The 10,449-nt window shown below is 32.5% G+C and overlaps 1 protein-coding gene across 1 annotated transcript; it reads right to left on the bottom strand.

Moving 5' to 3' along the window:
* Window positions 1-4,512: 4,512 nt before the first annotated feature.
* Window positions 4,513-5,082, bottom strand: LOC124370670. The gene has a single exon (XM_046828957.1). It carries the CDS (start codon window positions 5,080-5,082, stop codon window positions 4,513-4,515), a length of 570 nt encoding a protein of 189 aa, XP_046684913.1.
* Between the last annotated feature and the right edge of the window lie 5,367 nt (window positions 5,083-10,449).

Here is a 10,449-nt window from a genome sequence, read left to right as displayed (position 1 = left end):
CAAAAATGGTATTTTTAAGTGCGATAAAAAGACGCGAAAAGTAAATCAATAATAAAAGTATTAGAAAGTGAAATTTTTAAAAATTTTGCATATTGCAAAAATATAGTGTCGGGACAATGCACAGTGTTTTAGAAGTGTCGAACTAAAGAACTATTTATTCGCCCGGGGAATCAATCATCAATTTGTAACTCCATTTGTACCACAGGGAAAACAAAAGTGAACGTCAGTTGAGGACAGTAAAACAGATGTTAAAAATTTACTTTAATTCGGATCAAACTAAGTGGGACACCAAATTAACTGAATTACAATTAGCGATAAATTGTGCGACCTCGGAAGCTACTAAAAATTCACCATACGAAATTAATTATGTTCGGAAATAGGCCTAACTTGGAATTGGACCAACAGATGGAATATTAATGATTTATTGGACTGTGATGTGTCAAAGCCGGATAATTTGGATAGGTTTCAAAGAACTGTGTTGAACTTAAAAAAAGTCCATTTCGGCTAACAGGAAGAGGGCAGGCTATAGTGATAAGGAATGTGAACACCCATTCAAAGTTGGAAGCCTTGTATACGTGAAGACACACTGGCTGAGTAACAAAGCGGAAAAATTTCAGGCAAAAATGGCAAACGGTTTTGTGGACCCTACAGGATTATATATAAATTAACAGAAGTGACCTTTATAGTTCAGGATATAAAGGATGAAAGATCAGTGAAGAAAGTACATGTTTCACAATTAAAGTTAAAGTACTAAAAAGTGAAAGTTGAGAACTCAATAAACATTAGCTCGGGGCAAAGGTCAGTATGTTTTATTTTCAGGAAATTATATTGTCGAAAAGGAATTGAAGATGGGTCTAAAAAACAATAAATTGGCAATATAATTTATTTCTAAATTAACTTCAAGAATTGATTATATAATTATGTATTAATTTGGCCCAAAACACAAAACAAGTTAAGTATGAGAGTCCAGTAGCTTATTATAATAGTAAAAATAAATAATGGAATATAAAAGGGTGATGTGGCGACGTTTTTTATTTCAGCACATTGTATGGCTAAGATGAGAAGTCATAATATAAAATGCCAGTGTAAGTGTGTAATAGAAGTGTTGTTGTAAACCATGTAATTTTCAGGGACAATGAATGGCATTAATGGTGTATAAAGTAAATACACAGATGTATTCTGATGTATTGTGATATATCATGAGATATATTTCTTCCCTGTTCCTTCAAATGTAGAAGGACAGGGTAATTTTGGTAATGTTGTGGTGTTGTTGTCCCCTGTTCCTTCCAATAGAGAAGGACAGGGTAATATTTTTTTGGTGTACAATGAGTTGTATTGATAGTGATATTTCTTCCCTGTTCCTTCAAATGTAGAAGGACAGGGTAATATTGTTTTTTATCACTATATGAGGTTTATTGTGTGTAAACAATTGATTTATTGTGCCATTGTAATCCCTGTAAATTGATTGTATTGTAATTAACAACATCTGGTAAATGGTTTACATTCGTGACACTGGCGCAGGCGTACAATAAGAACACCGTGAAAGACTGACAGCCATACAATTATACGGAGGGAATATTTTGTAAAAGGAATGTCCTCCAAGAGCTCAATGCCTCGCTGGCTGAAATTGTTATTAGATTGGAGGAGCAGGTAGCAGTGCTATTAGCGAACCAGAGCCAGCCAACCACGAGATCAACGAGGCCGCCGCACTGCACCGGCCGTACAATCATTGGAGAAGCTACCTGCCTCGACTCCTCACCCACCACATCCCCTGCGATGGCTACCTGGGGACCCACACTGGACGTCGGACACCTTCTACCACATCACTCCTCGGACTACACATCACAGCCTCCACGTAGTGATAAGTACAAAAGAATTGTTATTTAAAAGTGTGCATGTGGAGGGATATTATTGTACTTAGTCCGGGATGAGTGTTTAAAGGTTTAGGTTCCTACCGTGATTGCAGCTTCGGGCTAGGGAAATATGTACCATAGTTCAAATTCATTTATGCTGAATCGCGGTAGGAAGTAGGCTCTTATTAACTAGACGCGGTGCGGGGACTTTGTTTGTTCAGTTGGACCGGCAATCAGCTGATCGGTCAGTGACGTATCGGGTGATGATGCGTTCCTCCCGGCTCGCTGGAGGATTCAGTTCGAGTCTTGAAGCCACGACGACAAGGTCCTGTTGAGAATCGCAGCTCTTCCTCTAACCCTATAGTGTGGGATTTAGAGTAAATTCCATTTTTTATCGCGTGTAAATTTAATTCAAGTTTTTTAATTTTTCTTCAGTGCGTATTAAATCCCTATCAGCCTCCGTAATCTTCAAAGTAGTAAGTCCCGTACAGCGTTTAGTTAATATCTTTGATTTTTTATACTGTTGTAATTAAAATTTTTAAAGTTTCCCATCTTTCAGAGTCTGAGAATTAATTACATTTTTTGAAGTATTGTGAATTAAATTTTGGTCATAAAGTTAATATCAAGTTTTGTGTTATATTGATTTTGAGTATTTTGAGAAGAGAACTTTTATTTTATTTTGTTAATTTAAAACCATTTTTTTGAGAAGTATAAAATTTTAGTTTCATTTTAATTTTTAATTCATTTTTAATCAGACTCTTAATTAGATTTGTTCGATTGTGTGTGAAGTTTTGAAGAAAATCGAATCAAAAGTTTGTAAACTTTGTTAATTTTTTTTGGTAAACTTGAATTTCGGAATAAACCAAGTATTTCCGAAAAGTTGTTTAATTTATAAAGTATTAGCTCCATATATAATTTAATATATATGTGCTATAAAAAACGGTACACCGTTTTTACGCCCTTCCTAAATAAAGGAATAACCACTGCTGTCTTTAAACATCGTGGAAACTCCCCAGTTATAAAGCTTAAATTGATCATTTGAGTCAATACAGTACAAATATATCTACTTGAAAACTTAATAACATGAGCCGAAACGCCATCTATTCCTGGAAACTATTGGTACTTAGTTTTCCAATAATAGACTGAACCAAATTTTCACTAGTAAGAAACATAAAAAAAGAATTCAATGAATTGTTTGTAGGAAAGGTACTCTGATACTCAAGCAAATCAATCCCATCATCCGTATCTAATGCATTCATCAATTTCCTAACTACGCTGATAAAGAACATATTAAATTCACTTGCCATAAGGCCTGGGTCCTGTATTTCAACAGATCCATCCATCTTTATAATACAAACTAAATTATTCTCCTTATTATTCAGGCCCAAAACACTATTAATTACAAGCCATTGTTTTTTCGTATTGTTTTTATGTTTTTCAAATAAATTGTGGTAGTGACTGTTTTTTTGATCTGACATATCATTTTTTCAAACACAAAGAGTAGTCTGTAAAGCGTTGTATGAGATTTGCATTATTTGGATTTCTTTTTACTTTCTTGTATAATTTGTTTCTAAACTGTTGCCTGCAACATAACTCGTATGTCATCCAAGGTTTCAATATTTTAACAAATTTTCGGCGACCACTTACATATTTTTATTCATCAATAATACTCCTAAATATCTTTAAAAAACTCATCAAAGGCCTCTGAAACATTGTTTTTTTTTAAAATAAACCTGCAGCCAATTTTCCAAACTTAACAAATATTCTAACATCTTAAAATCTATTTTTATTGTAGGTTTATCTTTATCACCCACACTATTCTGAGTGTTTTGAACAAACAAATTACATAAAACTACATCATGGTCACTTTTACCAGACTTTAGAACAAAAGACTAAAAATCGATGTTATCTCTTGATCTAAAATAAATATGTTCTATACATCGGTTTCCTCTTGTAGGTGAGTTTATAAGTTGATTCATGCCATTATTACTCATTAAAGTTTGATACTCATCTACAATATTTGACTTCTCTAAAACACACAAATTAATATCCCAATTACTAAAAGATTTTTTTCTAATGACAAATTCAAAACATCCTTCAATTCATTTAAAAAATCTCTAACATGGTACAAGTGAATCCTGTAAATCCCTATAACCGAGAGAGACCGGCCAAGGCCAATGTCCACCGTTATCTTGTCAGCGTCAGCCGCCATCATACCCACGGAAAACCCATGAGACAAAAACAACTCAAACACGAAGACAATAACCCCGTCCGACCGATAAGTCATGTTACATTTTGCAAAATGATTATATCCAACCAACTGATAAGATAACAGTTCCGAATCAGATATCCATATTTCAGTCAGCACAATTATTTCTGGACATTTATTTAAAGAATCTAAGTAAATTAAGAAACTATCGAAGTTTTCTCGGAGACTTCTAATATTCTGATGGAAAATGCAAAACGACTGTTTATTATTAGAAAATGTAACTTAATCTCTTTAAAAGATTCATTACTCATTGGCTATACTTTTATTGATATATGTACTTATTGATCTCTCCCAATTAAAAGGACTGACGAAAAAGGTACTGTATACATGTATATAAATGAAACATAGCCACACCAAAACTGAACACACATAAGGTAATATAGAACAAACTTACAATCCATCCAAGCCGTCCATGGAAGCAATTCTCACAACTGATGATTCCTGGTCCTTCCTCATCAAGATGTTCCCGTTTTGAATCCAGAGATACGTGTACTTCTTCGTCTTCTTAGCCTCTCTCGCAGCAGCATACAACTTCCTCCTTCCTGGACTCAAATTCTCATTTATGTAGACAGGTTGTGCCGGCTGTTCAATCCCCAGATGCTGAGTTGAGAAATTCCTCTTCACCTTACGTTTTGCCAGAAATTTAATTTTATGTTCTCTCCTCACAAATTTTACAATGATCCCTCGGGGGCGTCTATCGCTTTCACCTGCGGGTCTTCCTAGGCGATGACAAACATCAATGCTCCCTCGAGTTACAGTAAGGTCCAAGGCCACGCCTATGTTCTTTACCACCTCGTAGGTATCTTCATTTTTACCCTCAGGTACGCCGAATATTTCCACCGAGTTCAAACGACTGTACCGCTCAACATCCTCTAACTGAGATTCTAATGTAGTGATTTTTGACTTTAAATTAATGTTTTCCTGCTTCAACTCACCAATAGTTTTTAGAAATTCGTCCATTTTTTCTGATTGGTCCTTGATTAATTTAGTTGGTCATCGATCTTTTTATTAGAAAATTCAAAAGAAGTATTAAACTGGGCTTCCATCTTTTTAAGCATGAGAATTACCTGTGATGTATCAGCTTCACCTTTCCCTGCCGTTGTAACTGCGCTCATACGTATTCTTCTGGTGTCTTGACATGGTGGACAGCGCCACACTTGCTTCTCACTAAAAATACAATCAATATCTTGTTTGGTCATATTAACACAGTTACCGTGACATAGTCTCTTAAAATCAGAGCACGCAATCCTAGCACGGTTTTGTACAGGCGTTGAACAAACAACACAGTCAGACATGATGAAACACGCCCCCAAAATGCACAACAGTAAACACTGATTCTCAACTGAAGTAATCAAAAATTCGTTTAGCAACAAACGCGTGGATTTTAATTGACAGATCTGAGCAACACACTTGAAACGTGAAAATAAAACTCCTCTAATGTTCAACACAATCACATTAATCAGATAAGGGAGAGCACCTGCTGCACGACCGTCCTCTGCAACGACTGACTCATTACTGATTTAAGTAAAAAGCTTCTATCTTATCTACTCTATAATAAACATTATTCCGAAAAAGTTACAAAAAAGTTTATCAGCGTGATGTAATAATTGAGCATAATCTTTATGCAGTGTATCCACAAGGTCATGTCACACTTTTAAATCATTTTATTTACATAAGTATATACAGCACACGAATGAGATTAGCACAGGATTAAAGATTACTTTAGACATGTTTGATTCTGTTTCTCCGAGCTCAATTGCAGCACAATTATAGCCTTTAGACGTCCAAACAAATGTTTACCTTATTTCAAATTTGTATCAGGACTTATGGAGTAACTAATTCAATGGCAGCTCTAACTCATTGCTTTCAGTTTTCAAGATACGAACGCTATGGCGATGTAAATTCCCAAACAAGTGAAGTTTAACACCAACACTAAAATGTTTCCGTTTATAAAATTATCACCCAGTTTATAAATGTAATACAGAATAACAAGAGTAAAGTCATACGTCTTTAATTTGTCATCTGGTTCAAAGCATGCAATACTTGAGGTTTTAAATTATTATTTTTAAACCTTTTCTTTAAAACATAGACATCCAACTCATCCCAATATTACCGCTCGATTTTCTTGGACTTTTAACCAAACAGTTTTGAATGTTTTAAACGGCTTTATCTCCTGTTTATAACCTACCTATCCACGTTTTGTCCAATAAGATATCTGTTTTCTTAAACGTACTATCACACAATTAAATGCTGCGTCTGCCAAAGCGAGTTTTATGAAAAACTCGACGATACTCACTTTGCACTGAAATCACATTAAAAACTTTGCTAGTCACGAAATAATATGTTGGATTTTTCTTTATAAAGTTTTACTATTATGGCTGTTTTTGTGAAACTTTTACCCACAGATAAGAACAGTGGCTAACTCAGCTTATTAAAACCAAACTTTATAAACATTTTTTTAACTTATATCTGTTTCATAGGCCTGCAATCACTAAAACTATAACAAATTTAAAGTGTAACACAACTTTATGGACACACAGTATTTATTCTTCAACGAAGCTTTTATTATTATTAGTATTTATTTTTTATACAGGGCAACGAATTATAATGTCATATGTAAATCGTCGCTGTGTATAGGCCTACTTGTTTTATGATCACGTATCATGTATCAGAGCGAAAACGTTAAACTAACGATCTGTTGACTAATAAATAGCGGTTCCCTCTCCTATCTCTACAGAGGGGACTCGGTGGGAAATATTTTGCGATTTTCTTGTTACTTGGCCTCATATTACACTGCTCTATATATTTATAAAGTACTTTGTCAACAATAACAATATTAAAGGTGAAAAAATATCTATAATTAAAGTTAACATTACTTTACATATACTAGACATAGTATTGTGATTTATGTAAAAGTGTACTCGCTTAGTATTTAGCATGTATTTATTGAAGTTAAAAGCGTTGCGAATAGATTATTTAAAGGCACGAATAATGCCTTTTATTGGTTTAAGCGCTCGACTTCTGGCAAAAATATTAAAACTTTAACAACCGAATTACGGATTTAAAGTAATGTGCTGCCATGCAAGTCATATAATAATATATATAATATTTCTGTTACATTAAAAACCAAAATAAACTTACTTAATGTCATTACTAGTTTTATCATCATACTGCATAAGATATTAGGCGCAATAAGTTATTAAGTGCCTACATTTATAAAACACTTTATACTAGAAAAATAACTTTTAAATATTGGAACAATAATTTGATATTTATTAATTTTACATTCGGTTAGACAACACTACATTTAACGAGCTAGTGAATTTTTAAATAGAAGGACATCGTAATACGCAATACAATTCAATAGTCTCGACAAGAGGATGACGTCAACAAATACATAATAAAATATTGATCAATGGGACAAGAATATTATATTTGAACGTCATATTTGATAAAAATCATATACATTTTCAACATTTTTCAATTTGTTCAATATTTTATTTAAATCTATTAGGAAAAACCTTACGATAAATCCTGAGGCCGAATGGTGGCCGGTACTAAGTAGGTATAGTTTTCTTTAAATTAGTTAGAATTTATATTCGGAGTAAACCAGAGGAGAAGATTACATGTAATACTTTACAGTTTTATAATGAAAACCGAGAGATATTTATCGTACTGTTACTACGAGAAGAGGATCATAAATGTATTATTAATGGGGAGCGAGCCGCAACGTAACCCAAGATAACAGATGAGCTAGAGGCTCTCATCGAGTTGCGGTCATTTATAATGCTGATTTACGAAAAATAATATTCAAGTAAGACAAATTTAAAATTTAATGCAGTATTATAAATATCGGGTACACACTCATTAACGTTTGTATTATATAAATGAGGTCTTAGAAATTTTTAATGTTATTTATACTTTTTGTAGCTAGTATTTTCTTACTTTATGTGCAATGTACACATCAGAAAATGGATAACTTTAAAGGACCAACTCTTTTACATATAGTCTTTAACTGATAAAGTCTTTAACTAATAAAGTCTTTAAGAGTATTCTGCCTTTAGAAAGGTAATATTTTTGTTTTGTTTTTTTTTAACTTACAACATAAATAACAATGAAATAAATCATTTTTAATTAATATTTCAATTTGGCTTGTGTGCAATAAATATATACATGCTTTTTTGTAAGAAAAACTAAATTTCAATTCGATGTTCCATGAAGATCAAACAATATAAATAGTTTTAAACAGATTTAGTTTCCAATGTAAATTACCAATATCCTGGAAAACGTTTATAGCCTATTAATAGGAATTCTAATAATGAAACTTAAGCTTTTATATTATACTTCCTCTCCAGCAAATTAAATGGTTAGGGATTTGCTGGGTTAAGAACCCGCTTACAGTTTTTTAATGGGGGCGATTCTATCATGTTGAAATATTACATCATCTAAACTAAACACATAATACATAAACATAACAAAGGTCCCTATTACCAATCATACCGAGTGATATGTTTAATTTCTTTTGGTGTTGGGTATAGCCTTCCTAGTACAAGTCAGGGTTCTATTGTTCCAAAAACCTACAAATATATCGGGTAACTTGGGATTAAAAGGAAATTATGCTTCGTTAGTAAAAAAAGGAATTTTAGAAGAATATACAGCTCTTGTTTCAGCCTCTGCGTCATGATCTCATAAAATTACAGCATTCTATCAAAATAATCTTCATTCAGCTATTTTATTAGTATATTGTTATTGTTATTTATAAGAGTAAAACATTTACCTTTAATGCCTTATTTATTAACTAAAGTGTTAAGTTGTGTGTTTATGCGCAAAACTTATAGCTGACTGTTGCGGGATGGTAAAATGCTCCTTCAGCTATATTGGGTTTACCGGTTCATCTACATTACTCCCACTTCACTGAAACTACTGAATTAATTTGACGGCTGCTGTCCTGATAATAGTATGGCCAGGATGTCTATTATTAAAAGCTTCTATAGCACCATTCTGTTTATTCTTGTCCACAGAGTGGGACGACTTCTACGCGTTTCTCTTTTTACATAATATGTTTTAATTATCCGAGAAACTAAATTATACACATTATTCTGAACAAAAATTACAACTAATCTCAGTAGGAACTCAGTATTTGGTAACTGAAGAAACCAGACTTATCAGGTAAACCATTAGAAATTTTTTAAAACCTGTCATAAACTGATTATATAAGAACGTTGCATACGTAAAAAATTTTAAAAGCGACACGAGGTTATAGGTTTTACCAACTAATCCCTCCCTAATACCACAGTTCTCATTAGCAATTACCCAAATAATGTTTGTACATATAATACGTATATAAAATGATATGTTAAAAAACTACAAGTGCTATTTGAAAATTTTGTATTACCCCCTCCCCTTCGTTTGAGAGCCACAAGTTTTGAAAACTATTATTATTAGTGTAGCTCTATGTAGCTAGTAAGAATGGCACATATTTTACATATCTAAAATACAGCAACATTTAGTAGGTGTAAATTTTAATTTTCAATCACCCTGTATATTAACACATCAAGTTCCAGGTGTCTATGTTACACTATAACAAATGAAGATGAGAGTGTTAATTATCTTTACCTAACACAAAAATCTGTTTGACTAATTTTTTTTATCATCTGTGACAAATCATTTCCATATTAAAATTTTCCAACTGCTGAGATAATGGTAATAAGAGACAGCAATAAATTTCTTTATTTAAACCTCACGTTTGCAATAATAATTTTGATTTTTTTTTTTTTTTGAGTTTGAAGCTTTAATTTTAAAATGTCAGCTCCTATTAGTTATAAGAATATTGTTTGATTTAAATAAATGTGATTGTTCCTACTGGTGTATTTTATATAATTATAATGGCAGTTATAAATTATTGAAGCAAATTTTAAAACGTTTAATAACAAAGTAAAGACAATACCGTATAAGATACCCAGCAGAGTATTAGGCATATTAAATAAGATAACTATTTTTGCCTTAGCTCTTGATGTTTTCCACTGTGATGCTTTAGTGTTGTCCTATCAATTATAAATCTGAGAATTTCCATATGCAGTGAGTGAGTAGATAAAATAGATATCCAATAGTTTTAGATTATAACCAAATTGATTTTCAATCAAAGTAATAATAGCACTCCCCTTTACCCAATTAAATGTAAAGTTAATAATTATTATTGATCTATTGTTTTGTCAATACATGGTTTTTCACTAACAGTTTATTAGATTTTAAACATTTAAACATCTGTTTAATTAAAACAGAATTACGTACACGAATATTGTCTGTTCATAAAAAATATCGACTCAA

The sequence above is a fragment of the Homalodisca vitripennis genome, unplaced genomic scaffold, assembly GCF_021130785.1.
Source record: "Homalodisca vitripennis isolate AUS2020 unplaced genomic scaffold, UT_GWSS_2.1 ScUCBcl_388;HRSCAF=2272, whole genome shotgun sequence".
NCBI classification, from domain to species: Eukaryota; Metazoa; Arthropoda; class Insecta; order Hemiptera; family Cicadellidae; genus Homalodisca; species Homalodisca vitripennis.
Note: the sequence above shows the minus strand (reverse complement) of the source record. Positions and strands in the feature narration are given on the sequence as shown.

Excerpts from the sequence above, each read along its gene's own strand:
- LOC124370670 (XM_046828957.1), bottom strand. The coding sequence starts at position 5,082 with ATGGACGAATTTCTAAAAACTATTGGTGAGTTGAAGCAGGAAAACATT.